The sequence below is a fragment of the Watersipora subatra genome, chromosome 5, assembly GCF_963576615.1.
Source record: "Watersipora subatra chromosome 5, tzWatSuba1.1, whole genome shotgun sequence".
In the NCBI taxonomy this organism is placed as follows: Eukaryota; Metazoa; Bryozoa; class Gymnolaemata; order Cheilostomatida; family Watersiporidae; genus Watersipora; species Watersipora subatra.
This window is the reverse complement of record NC_088712.1, coordinates 47,624,685-47,647,534: the sequence shown is the minus strand read 5'-3', so window position 1 is coordinate 47,647,534 and position 22,850 is coordinate 47,624,685. Positions and strand designations below refer to the sequence as shown.

Here is a 22,850-nt window from a genome sequence, read left to right as displayed (position 1 = left end):
TTACGACAACAACAGATGTTAGACATATGTGATGCTCTTTTGTGAAAATTTTTTCACTGGTCGATCTTATGTTTTTATATGTAGTAGTTATCTAAATGGAATATATGTTTCAACATCAAATTTGGTCTTCTGCATCTGCATGTAAATATCGTACAGGAAAACTCCCAATTGAAAGAAAATAATGTTGAAGACAGTTATTCCGTTGAAAGAAAATATACCAACCAAATTGTTGGTATATTTGCTTTTAACTGATCAGGTGGAAAAATCAGTTGTTTAATATTCAAGTACGTCTATTTACACAGAATATGGGACAAATAAATACCTTTTCTTGAAGAATAAGTTATGATTAGAATGGGTTTGCAATAAAAAGCTTAAATGGCAGGAAACTTTAGATATGTGAAAGATGAATGACCTGCGTGTGACATACACATAATTAATCATGAAGCACAAATGAAGGGAATAAAAATAGACCATATTATACTAAAAAAAAAGTTTGACTCGTTTAATGGCAATAAAATTTGTAAGGTAAGAGCAAGCCAAGGCCATTGATTGTTCCAAGCTTTCCCGTATTGGATTTAATAACACCTTCCAAAAAATGTATTAGACTAGATGAAGTGGTCAAATAAATCTCGAGAGATTCTGGAGCATGCATTCCAACCTCTTACTGTCTAGTATGGTGAGAAAATGGCAGCTCAATCGTGGGATAGGTACTGCTTGCTGACACCTACTGGCAGGTACTTGACATGTGTCTGCCAGTGGGTTGATAATTGAAAGAACTGCACTCCGACATGCTCTATCTCATCAATGTTAACTACAAAAGATTAGGCTTGATAAAACAAGTCAAAGCTAGTAGGCGCTTATAAACTACATTGGAAGTATAAACCAAGCCAAAGACGACGTATTGGAATACATTTACTTCCTAAAAATGGTATTAATCTTAAGTGCCTCAGGTACACAGGCTAGCTAGCTGTGGTGTTTATTTAGAATAGCCAAAGTAGATACAAATGTCTGTTGTTTTAATGCATCTTCAAATCTACAAGAGTCAGGCTCTTATAAAGTCATGCTCCCACGACTTGTTTGATAAATGCTACTTGATATGGAATTCTTAAAAACAAACATCACCAAAAATTGCCATATCATACACATTTATAATCTAACAAGTATATTCCGAGCTTTTATGCATAACTGCATAACATAACTAGTTTCGATTGTCAAAAAGCAGCCTAGATTAAAAATTTCATTTAAAAACATTACATAATTTGTTATATTCCGTGAAATGTATGTAAAAGGAAGTTTACGTTATACTGTAGGAGCGTCTACTGTATAATCCTTGACTTCATTAATTTCTACTGGTTAGGTAAGCAAACTGGATCAAACATTTAATCACGTTCTCAAATGTCAACAAATTCAGGAAGCGACTATTCAAGAAGATATTAATAGCATGATTATTACTTTCTGAGCCAAATTGTTCCGTTTTTGAAACTTAATTGTCATAAAAAGCCCTTACGGACTTGATACAATTCACTAAATGGGATTTTTTACAGTATTCTGACAATATACCTCCAACAACCACCTATAACACCCTTCACATTCTGACAATATACCTCCAACAACCACCTGTAACACCCTTCACATTCTGACAATATACCTCCAACAACCACCTATAACACCCTTCACATTCTGACAATATACCTCCAACAACCACCTGTACCACCCTTCACATTCTTACAATAAACCTCCAACAACCACCTATAATACCCTTCACATTCTGACAATATACCTCCAACAACCACCTATAACACCCTTCACATTCTGACAATATATCTCCAACAACCACCTATAACACCCTTCACATTCTGAAAATATACCTCCAACAACCACCTATAACACCCTTCACATTCTGAAAATATACCTCCAACAACCACCTATAACACCCTTCACATAGCACCCCTTCATATGATGTACAAATCAGCGACTGACAACAACTGAAATGACTGACTATCCATTATCTAGGCTTTCTAATAGCATCGATGCTGGTTACGCCAGTAGTCATAGAGATATTCTCTAACCTGTGATCTGATCTGAAGAATCTTTGGCAGTACAGACGATCCTTGTAATAGAGTCTCTGTTGATATTTTGACTTTTTCCACTGTCAGATTCCTTCTCTTTTAGCTTATCTTTTGACTTCTTACCCAGTCTGATCACTAGAAAGCACAACACATAACACAAACAGCATGACTTAATCCAATTACCTATAATTCACAAAAAAATTGGATGCTCGCAAAGCCTTGATTAAGTCGAAGTCTTCATGTCAAATTAATATGGCATTGTATGCTCACTACATCTAAGACAAACTGCTGAGTAGATGAGTAACTTTGAGTCAATTGACAATTGAGTGACAAATGGGTGAAAAGCGAATGACAGGTAAATGAGAGATGAGTGACAAATGAAATCCATCAGGTTGAATGGTGAAAGGCAGATAAATGGAGGCAAATGGAAGAAGTGGCAGATGAGTGACAGGTGAGTGACATGTGGATGGCAGATGAGTGATAGATAAGAAGACAAGTGAAGAATGGTGAAAAGCAAGCGAGTGATTAATGAGCAACTGACAAGAAGGATCTAGCAAATAAAAATCAGATGACATAAAAATATGGCATGTAAGACAAGGATGAGGCAAATCTGTATGGGCATTTAAAGATAAAGATTTACTAAGCCACTCTGCTAAAGTCTAGGCATTGTTAGTCAAGAGATTACGTTAAAGATGAAATCTAGCACATAATACTGCAACAGTTTTCATACACAAATTTCCAACAGCGTGACCAACAAGTGTCCATTTTTAATAGCGCAAGAAGAATTACTGAATAAGGTTGCTTTATAAAGTGGGAGGTGAAGAATCAAAACAATTCTAGAGGACACCATTCACGAAGTAGCAAAACCAGTGAATAGAATAACTCACTCTTTCCTCTCTTCTCCTTAGTCACTGCAATTAGACGGAATGATGACTTCTCACGTATGACTTGAATATATTTGAAGTAACCTTTCAAAGTCTCCTTACTAAGAGAGCTTTTCGACTTGTCTCCACTTTTCGTTGGAACCCAATACTCGAGTTGCAGCTCGCACAAGTCTAAGCCTGCCGAGCCTGGAGGACTATCATATAAATAAAAACTTACTCAGCGTAACAGGCAAAGTAAAAGTATGGATAGCAAATAGGAAGGGGTCCAACACCAGAAACAATTGTGGAAACAAGTAATGGAAAAACAATAGATCCAGCAGCCATGTTGACCATCTATAAATATAAATCTCAGTGTCTGTCCGTCGGTCTGTGATTCAGTCTGTCCAGCTATAGCTATTAAAATCTGGGAATGAAGAATCCGTATCGCAGAAGATTTGAACTCGGAACTTCCCCTTTCACCAGGCAATAAGCTAACCTATTGAGCTACAAAAAAGGCATTGGATTCATTGGGCAATACGAGTCACTATCTGGGCTAAAATACGCATAGCGACTCTGCACTACTTTACATCGCAACCTCACTAAAGCTTGCCATCACAGCTCTTATTAGTAAGATTAGCGATATGGATACGAGCTTGCTCAAATTAGCCATTGACAATGTGCCAGGCTAATGGCAAGTAGCAGGCAACTACACTACATGCCACTGTCTATAAGCTGTTTTTAATACCCGAACAACACTGGGAATTCTGCTAATAAAAGAAATTTTAACATAACATTGGCCACATCTCAATATATACAATATACAAAGGTCAGTTACGAGGCGGTAAACCATACTTTCTACATAAACATTCCAATTTGCCGTGTTCTGTTTTACAATAAGAGTACCTATATGTATCATTGAAAGACATTGACATTCCAATATTTTATTGTCGTGTGCCATTATAAAAGATAATTCTGGAGGCAAAAGTAACTTTTCACTCTCAACTAATTATATTGTTTTCTGGAGTCTTTTTACAAATTAACTTGTAATTATTTACTAGTTACTAGGCATTAGCCATTAGTTCACTTGCAATATTTAATATTTCATCAGTAACCTAGTAATTATGAAAGCAAGAGCTTAGCCTGCTTTATGTACCTCTGCTTCACATTCATTTATAATTCCAAGAGCAAGCTAGATGCGAGTGACAGGCATTGGACTGTAGCATGTGAGTCTTACTATAGAAACAGTCAACTGCAAGGCAATTGAAGACAGATTTTTCATTGAGGAGTCGTTTCAACAATTTCATCTTATTAACTTGTGTCCCAAGAAGTTGGATGCGGTTAAGTAAAGCTCTACTTGAAAGCTAGCTTTTATCTGTAGATCCCAAAATACTACTGCAATAATCATACACAGTCAGCACTTGTCTCCTCATGTTTGCATCTTATACAACCAGCTCTCTTATCTCTTCATGTACATGTATGCCAAAGAGACAAAATTTATCTCCCCATGTTTGTATGCCATACAGCAGCTCTTATGTCCCCGTAGTGCTATGGTGTACAGTTAGTTCTTATCTCCCCATGTTTCTATGTTTGACAATAAGTTCTTCTCCAGATAGCTGTATGGTCCACGGTCAACTCTTATCTCCAATAATTTTATACTATACCCAAGCTCTCATCTCCCCGTCTGTGTATACCATGAAGTCAGTTCTTATCTCCACATGCGTATATACTATACAGCCACATCTAAGCTTCCTATATTAATTTACTACACAAGCAGTTTATCTCCCCACATTTGTATGATGGACAGCCATCTTCCATGGTCCAATGCATGCAAAAAGCTGTGGAACAGACAAAGAAGCCAGATGTATAGTAGTTTGGTAGATCTGTTAAAATTAGATCTTTAGAAAACAGTTACCTGGATGTTTGCTGAACATGACTAGATGCGCTGAACGCAGCTTTTTCACTATAGCTTGAGCTCAAACTCGTCTCCTTATAAATAGGACTCGTAGGCAATACAGGCTCCTCTCCATCACTAGAACCTGGGAAAGACAATGCCAAACACCTACTAAACTTCCCTAATTGTTATCAATCATTCACAAGAACTTTACTTTATTTCCCACCAACACCAATCACAGGTTTATTACATAGGAGGATTGCTCAGGCTATATCCTCTTCATACATAATACAACATAGTTGATGTATTCAGTTGCATATCCATTCTGACACACTGAAGTACCTTTGTACCACTGAGGTAGTATTGGTTATTCTAATAATATCAGTGAATTTTACTTCTAATATTGCATTTTTCCTATTGCAGGGGAGAGATATAAACATATAATCTTTTCCTTTCATTATTGCTGTTTGTTGTACATAATAACACTCAGTACATTACAGTTAACATTGCAGTTATCCTATTGCACTGCAGTGCCATTTGGCTGCTAATATTGCATTTCTCAACCATCACTACCCTTTCTTTTTTCCATTGTCCCTTTGGTCGTGGGCTGTATGACAGGGGAATTTCTAGTTTATACATAATACTACATAGTTCATGTACTGAGTTACACTTGTCAACCCACTGAAATACTTTCTAGATGCATGTATATGATACTAAATAGCTTATGTATTAAAGGTTGACTTGTAAAAAAATTTACATTACAGTTATTTGGCATCAAAAGGTTCACTATGTCTTACTCTGCTGTGCTGTAGGCGCAGAATATGTGGAAATGTGATTACAAGCTCTTAAAAACTCAAAAACGAACAGTTAATCGCAGCTATGACAAAAACGCCGTAGATTGGAATCTCTTTATTTTGACGACGTACTCAAACAATGTGGTTATTGTTTTAGATCACGTAAAATTAAAGTCCAATAAAAGGCGCAATATAAAACGGCTCATTGCACTAGTTTATGACAGACACTTCCGGTTCTACCGGAAAACCTGTATCAAATATAAATGCCCGCTTTGTTTCAGCTTGGTCTAATCATCCAGTCGTAATCTGATCATGTGACCCATACTTTCGGCCAAACAGCGGGAACAATTTCTCCAGCATTTTTCGACTATCACAAGTGATCAACAGGCTCCTTATGGTTATCAGAGATATGCACTCCTTCGAATTGAGGTTAAAAAATTAAACGAATTTTCACGGTAGGTTTTGAGATATCAGCGCTCAATGTGACAGCATTACAATGATGATGAAACAGACAGTAGTAAACGTAAGGACATTGAATGTGTGAAGTATATTTGTGAAAATATTTCGACCACTGAGGTTGCATAAAGTGTAAACAAAAACCATCGTGTTCAGCTATGTCCCATTTGAGCCGTTTGGAAAGGGATTCCGATCTACGGCGTTTTGGTGATGGCTGCGATCAACTGTTCGTTTTTTTTTAGCTTTTATGAGCTTGTAATCACATTTCCACATATTTTGCACCTACAACACAGCAGAGTAAGACATGGTGAATCTTTTGATACTAAATAACTGTAATGCAATTTTTGTTGCAAGTTAACCTTTTAAGTTACTCACCCTTTCTGACCCACTGAGGTACCTTTTATATACATAATACTACATACATGTAGTTCATGTACTGAGTTACTTGCCCTTGCCAATCCACTGAGAGACGCCTTCTATATATAATATTATACAATACTAAAACATCTTAAAAGAAATTTAATTACATGTTTAGCATCATTCCATCTTCCGTAAGAGCTCAGATGTGCTCAAACTAAACTAGCAGGGCATCTACAGTACTAACACTACTTTGTCCAATTGAATGCTGACTTATGACCAAAGAGAATAAACTACTAAAAAGATACCTGGTATAGCTATGGCAGCGGATGTACCAGATATTACTGTGGTTGGGCTGCTGATAGTTCCAATAGACACCTCCTTCAAGTAGCAATCACAATGAATTACCAATACCATTCTATGAACTGTTTGTTCTATGAATCATAAACAGAACGGATGTTTGTATGCTTGAGTTATGAAGCAGCTACACATTCTGATAACTACACCAAAAATCAAAACTTAAATAAATATACTATTTAATATGTTAAATAAATATATAGTATATACTATGCTGAGTTGTATTTTGATAACTACATCCTAGACAGGAATAACAGCGAATTGACTGCTCACTTAGATCCTTTTGTTCGCTATCATTTAACGCTCAGACCTAGGGTTCTTAAAAACTTCCTATATTGAAGTGAAACATTCTAAAGCTGCGACAGTCAGACCATGACATACGATCAGCCCTGCTTGTGAATATATCAACAAAGGACACAAAATCTGATAAAACTTTATCTTTAAATATCTAGCAGTTTCCAATATCTTATGTCTAAAATTACTTGATGTATTGCAACCTTGTAGATCAGAGCATGTGTACACAACTCTCATTCACATACATTAGGACAAAATATAAATTAGTATACCATATCCCACAAGATGGATTATATAGACACCACGTGGACACAAAGAATTTATAAGCATTTTAACTTGAGTTACCTAGATAATACTAAAATATTCAGAAGAGCAGGCATTATATAAATAAATATATATATCAAATTTATTATTTATATTTTTTATTTATATTTATTTTTTATATTTATATTTTATTTATATTACTATAATATATAACATATATATATATATATAAACAGTTTACTGTGTTATGTGTTACGCAACCTTACCAAGTTCACTTTGAACCTCCTAACAGAGTACCAAGCTATTTTACTAAGAATTCCTAAAAGACTAAACTGTATGAATGCGACTCAGATAAGCATACTACATCCATCCCATTTCCCTTACATCCAACACACGCTGTATGTAGTGCTAGATCAAAGAAGCGATAGATCTATGAAGTGTTACATCTATGTGATGTGTTTAATACATTTGATGATATCATTGTTGCATTGACACAATAAGCAAATTACATCAAACGCATGCTGTATGTGGCGCTAGACTTAGGAAGTGCAAAATCTATGAAGTGTTATATCTATGTAATGTGTTTAATACGCTTGATGACATGGTTGCTGCATTGATGTAAATAAGCAAATTACATCAAACACCTGCTGCATGCGGCGCCAGACTTAGTAAGTGCAAGATCTATGAAGTGTTATATCTATGTAATATGCTTAATATACTTAGTGATAACATTTCTACAAGTAACTATGCAATAGCAGTATCTATGAAAAACAAAGCCCTGTCAAATTAATGACTAGCATTATTTATGCTATAGAATATCAGCTCTACCCAAAGGCAGCCTACACCGGCAGTCCACACTCTGCTGCTTGAAGCAAAGTTACAGTTCATTTCACATTGACATATTCATGAATACAGTGGAGATAAAAACACATTTTAATTAATGCTATTAAATACCATTTATAAATCAAATATTTGACTAAAACTAATGCTCTTAGATATTAATTCAAAAATAAATAACTAAATCTATCTTCTATCTATTAATATAAGTCTCTAAGTTTGTCTGTCATCTGTCGTTCGTCTATGCAGTTATAGCGATAAAATACCAGCTATGGAAAATCTTCTTCGTACTGGATTTGAACTCGCGACACACCAATTGCAGGTTTACTAACAAGAGTGCGCGTAACTCAAGGCTAAGCAGCTCTTATAACATCCATTGCTTTTACCATATAATGAATATACTTTTCGCGATTGAACACAATGAATTATTTATTAATACAGTGCGCCTTCGAACTACCCTGCCCCGGTTATAATATTTGTTTTCGCTTTGCGATATGGAACACAATGTTTTCCATCTTCACCATATGAATGGCAAATTTTTTTCGACATTTTTTGCCATTCTATATTAACGAAACGTTCTCTTGAAATTAAAAATTAGCAGTGGTTGTACTGATTGCAACGAAATAACAAAAATGCCGATATGATATGTGCGGAAACACCTCCCATAAAGCCTGAAAAAGATATGATGCTCGCCATCTCAGTTCAGCGTTATTCGCTAAAAGTTATGGCAAAAACGAAATCAAAAACAGATAATAGTACAATGATGACAAAGTTGAAGTTTAGTAAAATACATACTAAAACTTAGCAACAAGTATGTGTTTAGTAAGATAACTTCATTTAAGCTAAATTCAACATTTATGTTATACGTCTGTCTCAAAGGTAAGAACTCCCCACAGTATGTACTGCACCATTGAGAATGTACATTGAAATGCAACATTTTATTGCAGATCATAACCACTAATTACACTAAAGTTACTGTAAGTAACTATAGTTACTAAGGCTAACATATTGTTTTGTTACCAATTTTTAATATGTACAGTAGTACGTAAATAAAATTTTGATGATTTTTACTAGGGGATGTTTGCATTAGATAATTACTATGGGTTTCTCTACCACTCTATACAACATTTCTGCCTTATGATGCAAACACTGAAATGAATTAAAATCATATAATTGTATACCAAACAAATTTTTATTGTAATCGTAGCAAAACAGACTTTATTTAGCCCTTACCTGCTAATTATTTCACATTTACATTTAAAAACCTTTAAATTGGTTCAGTTTTTTCTTAATTCATCTGAACTGCACAAAACACTTTTCTCATGATATGAAGTTTGAAAGTTAGGATGGTAATTGTTGTTATATGTTAAATAAAAATCAATTTTCTATGCAAATGAATTTTCTGTTACATAAAAAAACTTTTCTATGCAAAGACCTGTCTTATAACCAGGCGGCATGTAGTGCATGTATGAAAACCAAGTTGTAAGTTTGTACCTTTTAATACTAAAAACAATGTAATTATTTAATTTAACAAAATTATAATAATTAAATTAACCTTTATAGATGAAGTATACTTACAATCTATAGAGTTACAAAAAGTTGTATGAACAAACAGACAGCCAGTTGCTACAACCTCAGTTAGTACCTTGGTGACATTACCATCATGTCAGCTCTATGAATAGATCTATTACTGAAATATTACAATCAAGTGAAAGTACCTCTATTGAATATTATATATTTACATACTTGACTCCTGTAACTGACTTACAGTTAAAAAAGGAATAAATTCCTGTGAGCCGTCTTTATTCGTCGCTGAAGAGAACGCAATCATAGCCTCACTAACAGGATATTGCATCAGACAAGAGGCACCACCTTCATACCTGTATATCCGTTCCAACAGTTCATTGCGTTCACCTGGTCAGAATTATTAAAAAAACACCAATAGCTCACGACATTTCAAACATAGAGATTTGTAGTATTACAGAAAATCATTTAATTCAGCAACTGCCATATTGTCATCGCTGCTGTACCATTAACATTTGTAACAGCAAGTTTCCATTTAAAAATTAAAAACTGCACCTCGATCATCTGTTAGTGCTGTATGAACATTTTACAGATTATAACAACCAAATAGATGCTGGCCATTACATGCTTCCAACTATTTTTTCATCAGCACCCTTGACAAAAGCTAAATTTTTTAAGATGATTTTTATCTACTATCAAATATGTTGGAATATTAAGATTCTTTCTTAGATAATTTTATCGAAAGTTCTGAATATTAACTTCCTCAACTTTTATTAGAGCAGACTTCATACAACAGAAATAAACCAGCTTTTATAATGTATACTCCTGCGCTTTTTTATTTTAATTTTCCCAACATCTTTATTCCTACATAGAAAAACTGCTATGTTCAAAATAAAATTTGAGCGTCATAAGTTGAAAATTCCTGCGAGTCAAACTTTTGTATCAAATGTTGGAGTATTCGTATTTAGAGAGGATCATAAATGAAAGCTTTATTTATTGTGTTAACAAACACGCTTTTGTAAACAGTAAATTCTTATAAGTGTCGGTAATCATAGCTGCCTACTAACCTGTCACAAACTGGCTGTTTAGAGCCTTTTCATTCAGCCGCTGCCAGCCACTTTCAACTGAGAACATTTGATGATGAAGTGGGTCGACACGAGACAGTTCACCGCACACATCGCTTTTAGCTACAACATAACTAAAGCTAAGATCCATTAAAGAGGAGACAATTACTATTACACACGTAATCTTACTGTACAAAATAAACTAACTGTATCCCTTTGTTTTATTTAAATAGTATACTTGGGCTAAGCAACATACGGACAACTTCTAACATCTCAACAACGTATCACTTGAAGAGGAAAGATGCCAAAAATTTCCATGGCACAGCTCAATTACGTGAATATCGCGTTTCATTGGGCAGTAATATCTAAAATGTGTATCTTTAGATGATAATACAAACAAATACAAAATAAAAGATTGAGTGGAAAAGGTATAAAAACTATAACTAAAAGACGAAGATTTTATTAGTAATTATCTACTCTTATCGATAGAATAACTTATAGCATTTGTTAGCTGCACAATAACAGAGTTTATATTTCATGAAAAAAGGCCATAGCCAAAATTTCATGATAACAACTGTTATGAACTATAATGAGTGTTTCACAAGCACAGCTTCTGACATGTGTGAGTCCATGAGAAGACGACTCCTGCACAAAGTGCAGTAGCTACTTCAACTGTTGCTTGACAGTTGCTAGTACAACTGACAGTTGCTAGTACAACTGACAGTTGTACTAGCAACTGTCAGTTGCTAGTAGACAGTTGCTAGTACAACCGAAGATGCACTTGCAGATAGTAGTCAGTTGCACGTATTACCAGTGGTACCTGGGCATAGTAGTCTGTTGCAAAAACAACCAAGGTTGCACCTGCAAATAGTTACAAGTTACAAGCATAACGCTGACACCTGCAGATAGTAGTCAATTAGAAATGCAACTGCTGGCACTCACACACGGCAATCAAGTGCAAGCAGAAATTTCAGCCTCTGCATACCGTAGTCAGCTAAAGGCACCAGTGTTGACCTCTGTACAGAACGGTCGGTAAAAAGCGCAGCTACTGACATTCGCACATTGCACATGTACATAGGAATCAGTCAGAAACACAAATGCTGACACCTGCTAGTAGTAAATTAAACGCACCACCATCTGAGTCTGCAAATAATCTCCCTAAAACGAAAACATTTTCACCACATAAAAAATTGAGTTAATAAAATCTACCATACAAACTAATTTTTTGTAACATCGTAAAAGCTGTAAGGCAGACTCTGACCGACAGTGACTAAATCAGGAAGACTACTAGTAAAACTCAAATGCAGACTCACCCAAAGGTACGAGTATGAACCTCACGTAGTTTAGCCAATCAGGAGAGCGTTCTGAAAAAGTCTTGGTGAACTCGTCCAATGCCTAAGCGGAAGAAAACAAAGCATCATGGGTTGAGAACTAATAAGGCTGCAACCACGAGAATACAAAATGGCAAATGATATCAGAGGAGAAAATCGTTTATAGATTCATACACAAATGACCTTTATATGACCTTTACCTATCAGCTAAAAAATGTTTCAAAGCTGATCCACGACTATGACTAGTACTATTACATGCCCAATAATTTAAACGCATGCAATCAGTAAGTGGCAAAAACTCAAAGAAACAGCTCCTACTTCTAAATACACTTTTATGTACATTTCAGTTGTAAGTATACTGGGACAAACGTTACCGAGATCCTCCCTTAAATTACATATTCATGCCAAATTGTAATTAATATGCTTCCGCTCACATGTGGAGATAAATTTGAGTTAAACCAGTACAATAAACTAAACTAACAAGTAATTGTGTGTAAACTAGGACAAAACATAAAGTTAAAAAGATTCCATGGAACCAACAAGATGGTTTTAGGTTATCTAATCACAAGCTTGCTAACGAACCTATGAAACATTTCAATTTAATAAAAATAATAATTTTGAATAACAGAAATAGCAGAAGATGATGATTAATGATGAACCACCCATAGACATACGGAGTAATAGACATACGGAGTAATGCTACATTTATAGATGAAGTAACTTGATGCATTACTGCTAGAAACTAGAACTATTACGCTAGTATTGGGCATTAAGCTGACAAATGGTTTTTCAGCATCGCTATATACAATTGCCTTTGGTTTTCCAGTCTACGTATTACGTGACCCTCAAGGACTATTCTCTCAGTAGTTCTCTATGTACTGAGACAAACAAACTCCAAATTGTCTGCTTATTCAACAAGGGATCAATTGGAAAGATTTTTTTGAAAGGATCTGAAACTTTTTCGGTTAGCAACTTCTTCAAGTAACAGCGATCAAGCCGTAAATCCCTTCTCTTGCTAAAGCCAAATGCCTGACGGAAAGATTATGGGTGTTGTTAAGGGTGTTGTTAACTTCCTGCGAACAGTAGCATCTATGCGGTTGCATATGTGGCATTTGGCTTCTTGTCCTCATTGTAGAAAAATTACAGTAGTTTTTGTCTCGACTGAAGTACTTGAGGATGCTCTTATAACCTTGCTGGGAGAATTTATTGACAGCCGATGCAGCCTTTAAAAAAGTAGCTAAAGATCTTTATAGTTTGAAGGCTACGACAACCGCACGCTTGCAGTACAACAAAGGTATTTTGTGAATGCTAAAGAGGTTTCATCCATGGGTCATGCTCTGATTGGTGGAGTATTGTGCCAAATGTAGATCGTAGAAAGCATGCAAAGGAGGGATAACTCAAGGTTTATGAATTTGAATAGATGTGAAGGGTTTGTCTACGATGTACTTTCAAGCAATGAAAGTACACCGTAGGCAGACCCTTAAGAACAGAATTAATAGCCACAGGTTTTGTTCCATAATAAGTCCAAAATAATTTAAAATTAGATGACTCATAGTCTATTAATAACTGGCTACTGGTTCAATCAATAAACAATTCATTCAATCAAATAGATCCCATCAATAACTGGTTAAGCGTGATTCTCAAAAAAACAGTGATGGCTTTTATACTATCTCAGGCTCAATTAATGGTTAATAAGTATTGTGGCATTGTCCTAGGATATCGGCATTGAACCTTTTTGCACTACTCTGCTACATCTAAAATGGATATTGCTGCACTAACATTAGATATCAACAATGGATACTGCTGCACTATTATATTAACAATAAGTATTGCTGCACTATGCATACCCACAAACATTGAATATTGTTGCGGTACATATCTGCAAGAACATTGACAATTTTGGCGATATCCAGAATCTTGAACGATGAGTATTGCTGCATTACTCCAAACTAACACAAATAAGCACACTTGTACTAGCCTTAGCTATAAGCTCTCAACTAACCTGACTGTAAAAGCTGTCATTGCCAATAAGAACGAGGTTAATAGCAGGAGCTTTGGAGTTGTTGTTACAACTACAAACAGGAATAGATCGTTAACATGAAGGCCTACTCTGATAGATCGGCTAGCCCAATACAAAAGCTTGCCCTGCCCAGATAAAACTGGTTTGGACAAGTCGCCCAAAGCCTAGCCTGAGTAACACAAAAGCAAGTTTTGATTGGCTAACAAGTATAGCAACTTACCTTAACTAATCAAGATCACAGTGATTGGGTGGCTAATACAAAATGTGCATTAAATGGAAAGTTAGTTCAAAAGGCTGATTGGTGAGCTATTTTTATAAAATGCAATAAGAGCAACACATGAAAACATGAGCACTCTTGGAGCGCTGTTGAAACTTGAATAACTGGCTTAGCCTACTTTCCATCGCCAACATAGCCTACTTTCAATCGCTAACAGCCCACTTTCCATCACTGACTTAGCCTACTTTCCATAGCTGACTTAGCCTAATTTCTATAACTGACTGAGGCTGCCATATATAGCCTCCATAGGCCTTTGCACACAGCACACTAATTCTTCGAGTGACACACAACTCATAGAATTGAACGCAGTACAAAGTAAAAATTCCTATACACTTTCATACAAAAAGTTTCATAAAATAATGCATTTTCTACTAGGCCAGCAATTGTGCCTAGCGCGACCATCTACATTCAGGCAAATCAAGATGTACAGATACAAGTGAAGCAAATTTTTTTCTTCATCTTGATTCATAAGGCTATTACCGAGATTACATGTCTGGCTCAAACTTTCTTCACGATTCCAACAGTTCCAAGCATTTTTTAAAACTTCATGAGACAAGCTGTTGAACAAGTGGAACTAGGAGCAAAGCCACTATTGTCTGTTCTTGAAAAAAGATTCATTCATGGGTTAAGCTGATGTACAATATAATATAGTCATGATACATGAACCAAACAGAGTTCTCAAAAATGTATGAAATAATTAGTACAATTTTTGCTAACAAATGAAAGATTGCATCAAATTCCTTCGAAACATAAAAGAAGTAAAGCTTAAAATCCCAGTGAATAGTAACAAGAACACTTGCAATGATTGGATGGCTGAGGACATCTGCTTCATCATATAGCTGAACTCATCATCAGCAGCCACTCGCAGTGCTGTTGCGCTGTCGGTGTTATAAAGAGACAGGTAGATGGCATGGGCCTACAATACCAGATCGATGTCTACAATTCATCAGGAAAAAATGCTCACAATAACTGTTACAGAACAGAAGAAAATATTTCTAAAAAGATTTTAAGGTAAATAGTTAGCGATAGAGCGCACAGCTCAGGTTCAGTGATGTCATAAAAATATAGGAAAGCAGTGAGTAGATGGATGATGTGGCAAAAGGAGGTAATGGCAGGCGTGAGAGAGCTGTGAGGGAAAGAGCGGTGAGAGAAAGAGCGGTGAGAGAGAGAGTGATGAGAGAGACAGAGCGATGAAAAAGAGAGAGTGGTGAGAGAGAAAGAGCGGTGAGAGAGAGAGCGGTGGGAGAGAAAGAGCGGTGAGAAAGAAAGAGCGGTGAGAGAGAAAGAGCGGTGAGAGAGAGAGCGGTGAGAGAGAAAGAGCGGTGAGAAAGAAAGAGCGGTGAGAGAGAGCAGTGAGAGAGAAAGAGCGGTGAGAAAGAAAGAGCGGTGAGAGAGACAGAGCGGTGAGAGAGAGCGGTGAGAGAAAGCGGTGAGAGAAAGAACGGTGAGAGACAGAGCGGTGAGAGAGAAAGAGAGCGCGCGGCAAGACGGAAAGAGCGGTGAGAGAAAGTGGTGAGACAGAGCAGTGAGAAAGAGTGGTTGGAGGAAGTGGTTGAAAGCGGCTGGAAGAAGTGGTTGGAAGGTGGCTGGAAAAAGTGTTACGATGGAATTGTGATAGAGATATTGCTACCTAAACAGATTCATGACATACAGATAGCCCAGACAGATAGCCCCGCATACCACAGCATAATAAGACGTAGAAGCCCTCTCATCAACCACATACAGCACTGAAGGGAGGGAGTGTTGACTGTCTTTAAATGCCTTACTCAGTTGCACTTTGTCCAAGACCTATGGAAAGTAATAACTTAAGCAGGTATTGTTGAAAGCTGCACTATACCCAACAGTTTTATAAAGTTCTGCTACAAAGATGACTTAGTGCAAAAGATGCAACACAAAGATGCAACATAACTCTGGCAGTAACCCCAAACCTTCTATAAATAAAATTCTTACCAGAATTATCTGCAAATACAATTAAAGCGGAGAGATAAGAGGATGCTTACCGATTCGGGAGCTATTACATCTATCAGTGGTTGAGAAGCTTCCAAATATGCGAACACGTCATCTTGGTCAAAAGTGTCTGACTGTGGCATGGGAGGTACTGACTCGATGAGAGAACTTTGCTGTCATAGATAAAAGAACGCAGTGAAAGTTATAGTGTATGACATGCCCGGCTAAGGAAATGTGAAGGCAATTGGCATTGTTCCTCTCCGCTCACTGAGCTAACTAATCTTATTGGTTCATAACAGGAAAAATGTTTCAATGAATGACAACTCCAAAAGAGGCTTGATTTAAAGGAGCACTTCCCTATTCGTCTTCATTGTAGAACCCCTACGGCTGATGAGGACCATCTTGTACACCCTTGTTTTGAATGAAACAAAAAACAATAAAAAAAATCACTTTATGACCTTCAGATTTTTTCTCGCCTTTTCTCAAAAGGTTGGTTGGTACAGGCAGAAGAACAGGTCTGTGAGAATGCTTTACTAAGAAAGCTACACACGAGCCTATGACAGTGAGAAAAAAAGGCCTTACATCAAGGGAACAGGGTTTGTGCCCTCTTATACTACTCTTAACTAATTTCAAAATTTATTACGAATTTTTCAGAGAACCTCGATAAAAATTTCAGATTTGGCTCGTATAACAATTATGTAAGCTTCAAACCGTCTTAACAATTTCCAAAATAATTTGGAAAGATTTGCTCAATTACAAAATAATGAAAGTCCTGACTTCGCTTTTCACTGAAAACCAAACATTTACCCATTAAAACTCTTATGATATTACTACATTTAATTGTATAGAATGTGATGGTGAAAACAAAGAAGTTCTATTTTTAGCTTAATGGAAATATGCATTAACCTGTGTAAGCCAGAGCATAGGCTAGTCAGTCTCCAGCTATATATAATGTAATGTATTCACAAAATAATGTAATGCCCTTGTGTTAATAATGAAGTTTTACTACCGCTGAAATCAACCATTTATCCCTGTTAAAAGTCTTTTCATAGAGTAATACATCAAAAATTCTAATACAAAGCACGAAAGATAATATCATTTATAATCAAAATTGCTTGTTTGACAATTGGATGTACTTTGCAAAAATACTACATCTTCTACGATTAAATGATAAATGAGCATTTCACTGTTTGACTTCTAATAGTATGATTGCTACTTCTACCAACCATTAGTTAACTAACACACTAATAACATTGTAGCCATAGTTCAGTTTGGTTAGTACTGAGGCTATATTTACGCTAGACATACAGATATATAATCACCCAAAATATATTGTTTAATGATATCATAGACAATACTAAAGCACAGAGCGTACTCAGTAGGTTTATATGCTAAGAGAGAAGATAACTACCAACTCGCATGATAACTACTGCCTGTCAGCGGTGTCAAGCACCTGTCAGTGGTGTCAAACAACAAACTAGCTTAGCTAAAATTTAACACCTGATCAATATCAAGGTGTTTGAATTTTAGACATATTGACAGAAATAAACACTTTTACAAAGGCACGGATTAAATACTTTTTAAAAGTTCCATTCATAAATATCAAATATGGAGTACAGAACAACGTACACAATATCATCTAGACAAAGATTAACTGAAGCAGTAAAAGGTCTCAAAAGATTCAAATTATTTAAAATATTTAAAAGTTTAAAATATTTTGAAAACTTCAAGCGTCATCTGTTTTATGGAGAAAGTAAGTTTTACTCGATAGAAAAGCCACAATCAATAAAAGCCAATATGTTTGAACTTTGAACTATCGTTAATAATTTACTATCAATCGATTTGATAGAAAGATATCCAAGTAAAAGCTGAAGTGACCTGCCTTTACTAAGATCCAAACTAGTGCAGATTTTATTAAAGTATACATAATGTTTTCTGTCATGAACCCAATCTAATTTCAATAAACTTGTCAAATTGAAGAATGAGAACAAATGCATATTAGTCAAGACCAAAAAAACCAAACACAAACAACAGTGACAAATAACTCTCCATATATCTCTTAAACAACCACAACAACACTTACATTAGAAAGCAATGCGCTAGTAAGAGATGGCTCCACATCACGTCTTTCTAGACTGTCCACAGACATGGTTTCACCTCCCACAAAGTAGACAGGCAGGGTGGGCTTACGAATGGAGCTCACACTAATATTATCATGCTGATTGTCTGATTCCTCAGAGAGGTCTTCGAGTTCATCAAACAAGTCATCAAGATTAGCGGACGATGTCACGCCCTGCGCTGTCTCTTCCCTCGCCAGGACAGTCAGAATCCGCTTCTGTAACCGGTAACCACTGACAGTGTTCACTTTTATAATTAGATAACAAATAAACACTGAGGTGAGTAGTTTTTATTACCAGTTAAAAAGAGGAGCAAGCAGCATATCGCCTGTTCCTTTATCTTATAAAAAACACTATATCTTAGCATGCTAATAATAATATATCATTACAGCGTAAAGCCATACCTCGGTTTTGGAATTTCTTTAATTTTGTCCAAATTAATTTCCAGAGTATGACAAAAATTCAGATTGCAACCAATCCAAAAGAAGTCTTCCAGTTTGTATGTTACAAACAATAAATGTCTCTGCTGTGCTGTGTTATTGCACACGTTGTTTGCTAGGATAAACTCCTGTTCCATTAAGAATTCTTAGATTGTACCCTTAGCCTAGGCTAGTCTCAAGCGTTTTAATATTTATGTTAAATTGGTAAAAATAAAACATACTAAATGTTTGTTTTCCTTAATCGTTTCGTATAGGATATATTTTATTCAAATCAAACACAAAGTTCATTTCACCAATTTAGTTATTTATCATATACAGTACACAAGACTCTTGAGTACAGCATTCCATTTAATAGCTAGCCATTCACATGAAAAAAGCTGGCAGTGAATGCAGTGTATCAATTAGGACTTCTAAGTACTAGTTACTGAAGTTAAATGTAAAACATAGTGTTTAATCTGCAGAAGACAGGTTGTTATGTGCAAAGACAATAATTCAATAATTTGACCTGCCGCTAAACAAGCAAGCATAAAGAAAAATACAGAAATATGCCAGACAGAGAGTTTTTCCGATTACTTGCTAGCAAAATTACAAACTCAACAAGTTGAGGAAGAACTGAACCGATTCCAAGATTGTTGTTATTTACATAATTGATCTACAGTAGATCTACATCCCTTTGTTGGACAACTAAAATTATCATTTACAACATTGTTATCCGCTATGAATTTAGTCAATAGTCATGACTTACATTTATATATTAAATGAATCATCATTTTGAGCTGATTTCAAATATGTAAGCCAAACAGCTGTAAAATTATGCTTTTGAATGATCGTGTAAGCTAAATTCTGAACATTTGATTTTTAATGGCTGAAAATAACAATAAGTAAATTTTCATATGCTTATTTCAAGTCAAATACATTTAAGTATACATTTAAGTATACCTATGGTATTCGATATAAAATGCTTTACAACTAAAGAAAGCTGGTGGCAATTTAACACACCAATGCATATCTTGCATAACAAACATTGAATTATCATGCCAACTGGCTACAAAAGATCCACCAAAGGTCTATCTTCAACGTTATCCATGAATGTTGTATCAAATATACTCTAGCATGTTCAAAAAGAACTGTAAACCCCAGCTAACAAATTTATTTCCTTCACAACAACATATCGATAGGACAAGTTAAAGAGAAAATCACCTCCGCATCATCCGATGACTTGAAACGACGAAGTAACTTAGTAATCTTCTGCTTAAAGTTTGTCTGTTCCCGAGAAGTGTTCGGAGTTTCTTCATCTGAACAGGACTCATCTGCTGACAGCTCATCCCCCATCAAGTCATCATCATCGTCATCCGACTCTGGTGACCTGTCTGTGTTACAATCGTACGTGTCATTCACATTGATACAACTCGAGACTAGTGACTATGCAAAGCCAATGGGTATGTGCTTTCATATAGCGACTTAAATTGGCATGCTATCAACTCAATCTATGTGGCCTACTGGGTAAGGCGCTGGGCTGGTGAATGGCAAGGTCTGAGATCAAATCTTTTTCGGTACAGATTCTTTACTCTAAGTTTTTAAAAGCTATAGCCGGAATGCAGACATACAACATAATACACATACTTTGAGAAATATACCTAGAAATATATACACAAGATCTGTAATATCATTTCAGATTATATATATATTCTGAAATAATATTATATATATTTTGTGATATTACTAGAATAAGTAGCTGCAAATTTATTCTACATGTAAGTACCAGAAGGTGCTTAATTGGTACAAGTGTTAAACTGTCAGTAAACTAAGTTGAATCTTGCGAATGCGAATCCCAAACAATACAATATATTCGCAACCTTCAACCAAGGATTTAGACAAACAAATACGGCTCTTATTATAGTAAAGATTGTCTACTGATATATTTAACTCTTTCACAGCATTACTCCTCATAAAATTTAATTCACAATAACGCTTGTTCACAAACAATAACACTTGAATGATAAATTACTTTTTTATCTCTGACAGTAAATGACAGGAAAGATTTCACAGTCAGTTCAGATTATTTTAACAGTAATTAACAGAGACCCGGGAAAGTAGTAAACAAATGTGATGAATAAAACAACTAAACTGATTGCTTCCAAGCAACAACAACATATGGGTGTGCCCATCGATCATGACTACAAACTACCATCATATCATAATTATGCTTTTGTGAGACATGCCTAGACTATGGAGATGTATAAAGATCTGGTTGTTATATTTGTACTTTGTATTTCAACAAACCTTTCGTGGAACTAAAAATGCTTTAAAACGAATTTATACATAACGCTTAACTCAAGTTGTGTAATTAAGGGGTTTTCATCGAGCCAAGTAAAAGGTAATAAATTGCATAAGCGCTGCAACAAAGGATTATATATATCAGGTTACAAAGTACACGTAACTCTCCAAACATACTGTACAAATATCAATATTTCCGCTTCATATTTCACAACCTAACAAACTAGTAGCATGGAAAATACTTTTGAACCAACTCATTAAAATTTAGCTTAGAACTAAATTCAACCACCCAAGTCATTCATGTAAGTCATTCAAGTCATTCATGTCATTTATTACGTAACAAATTGTACATCGAGAAAGAGAAGACGAATACTAAATATAGCAGTAGGAAAATATTGATTGGAAGTTAGAGCGATCCTCTTATTCAACTGAACAACGGCTATGCTGAACTTTATGCATTCAATCAATTCAAATGCAGTGGGTTTAATATTCGGCTTGTCTGTCCAGTCAAACCTCATCTTATGATCACATCTACATACAAACTTCTTAACGTACGATGAAAATTTCAAGCAAATATTTGTCTCGACATGTGAAGTAATTTCCAGTATAAGTTCCCCAAAATAGTACAATTTTGCAAATAAATGTGAAAGAGATGATAAAAAATAAAACATAGATAATAAAAATAGATAATAAAAATAATACGAATTATATAAACTGAGTTATTTAGATCATATCTACTGTATTTTAGAGCAAATAACAGTCACATAATTCCACCACTCACTCTATCACCTAACTCAGAGGTTCCCAAACAGGGAGAAGTTGCCCCTAGGGAGAATTTTGAATATACAAGAGGGAACAGAGAGGTGTCTGATTTGATAACTTTTTAATTTATATCCTGCAGTGCGGTGTGAGTTTGGGTTTCATCATTTAAAATTTTGGTTTATCTATAACACTAGTTGCTAATAATGAGCTACTAGATATACTACAGATATCTGTGAACACATCCATCCAGACTTTGATTGGATAGTAAGTAAACCTAGTCATAAACCAATTCATCGCCATGTCAAAGGTCCTGTATTGTTGTGTGTTGTATAAGTGCTGTCTAAAAAATTATACTATGTTGTTATATGCTTAGATATGTACAATAAAATAGGATTGTAATTTGTATCAACTGTTTTTAGTCATGTGAGTTAATAGTGCGGGGCGGGGAATCAAATTTATGAAAAGGCAAAAGGGGGAATTGAATGAAAAACGTTGGGAACCCGTGAGTCCTAACTTATACATTGCAGGCCTTGCACATTCGTTGCATATCTCGGAGATATTAATTGACGAAGACAGAAAAAACTCCCGAGTTTTCTGGTATCTATAGGTTACAGTACATAAGGCGGGTCATAGGGGTCAACGTAGGAAGTCATAGGGGTCAACATAGGGAGTCATGGGGGTCAATATAGAGAGTTATAGGGGTCAACATTGGGAATCATGGGGGTCAACATAGGGAGTCATAGGGGTCAACATAGGAAGCCATAGGGGTCAACATAGGGAGCCTTAGGGGTCAACATAAGGGTCAACATAAGGGTCAACATAAGTCATAGGGGTCCACATAGGGAATCATAGGGGTCAACATAAGGGTCTAAAAATGGGCCAATAAACCCCTGAAGAGAACCCTAGTCT

At 35.6% G+C, this 22,850-nt stretch overlaps 1 protein-coding gene across 1 annotated transcript in view; it reads right to left on the bottom strand.

Annotated features, from left to right (window-relative positions):
- Positions 1-264: 264 nt before the first annotated feature.
- LOC137396385 (phosphofurin acidic cluster sorting protein 2-like) overlaps positions 265-22,850 on the bottom strand; it is a 30,544-nt gene continuing 7,958 nt past the window's right edge. The window contains exons 6-19 of the mRNA XM_068082640.1: positions 20,103-20,272; positions 18,429-18,680; positions 16,399-16,518; positions 16,079-16,186; positions 15,199-15,314; positions 14,104-14,173; positions 12,084-12,165; positions 10,774-10,893; positions 9,951-10,096; positions 6,739-6,811; positions 4,845-4,968; positions 2,957-3,147; positions 2,070-2,204; positions 265-811 (exon numbers count right to left, since the gene is read on the bottom strand). Of these exons, the coding sequence (XP_067938741.1) occupies positions 693-811; positions 2,070-2,204; positions 2,957-3,147; positions 4,845-4,968; positions 6,739-6,811; positions 9,951-10,096; positions 10,774-10,893; positions 12,084-12,165; positions 14,104-14,173; positions 15,199-15,314; positions 16,079-16,186; positions 16,399-16,518; positions 18,429-18,680; positions 20,103-20,272 (1,826 nt within the window). The 3' untranslated portion in view covers positions 265-692. The remainder of the gene's footprint in view (positions 812-2,069; positions 2,205-2,956; positions 3,148-4,844; positions 4,969-6,738; positions 6,812-9,950; positions 10,097-10,773; positions 10,894-12,083; positions 12,166-14,103; positions 14,174-15,198; positions 15,315-16,078; positions 16,187-16,398; positions 16,519-18,428; positions 18,681-20,102; positions 20,273-22,850) is intronic.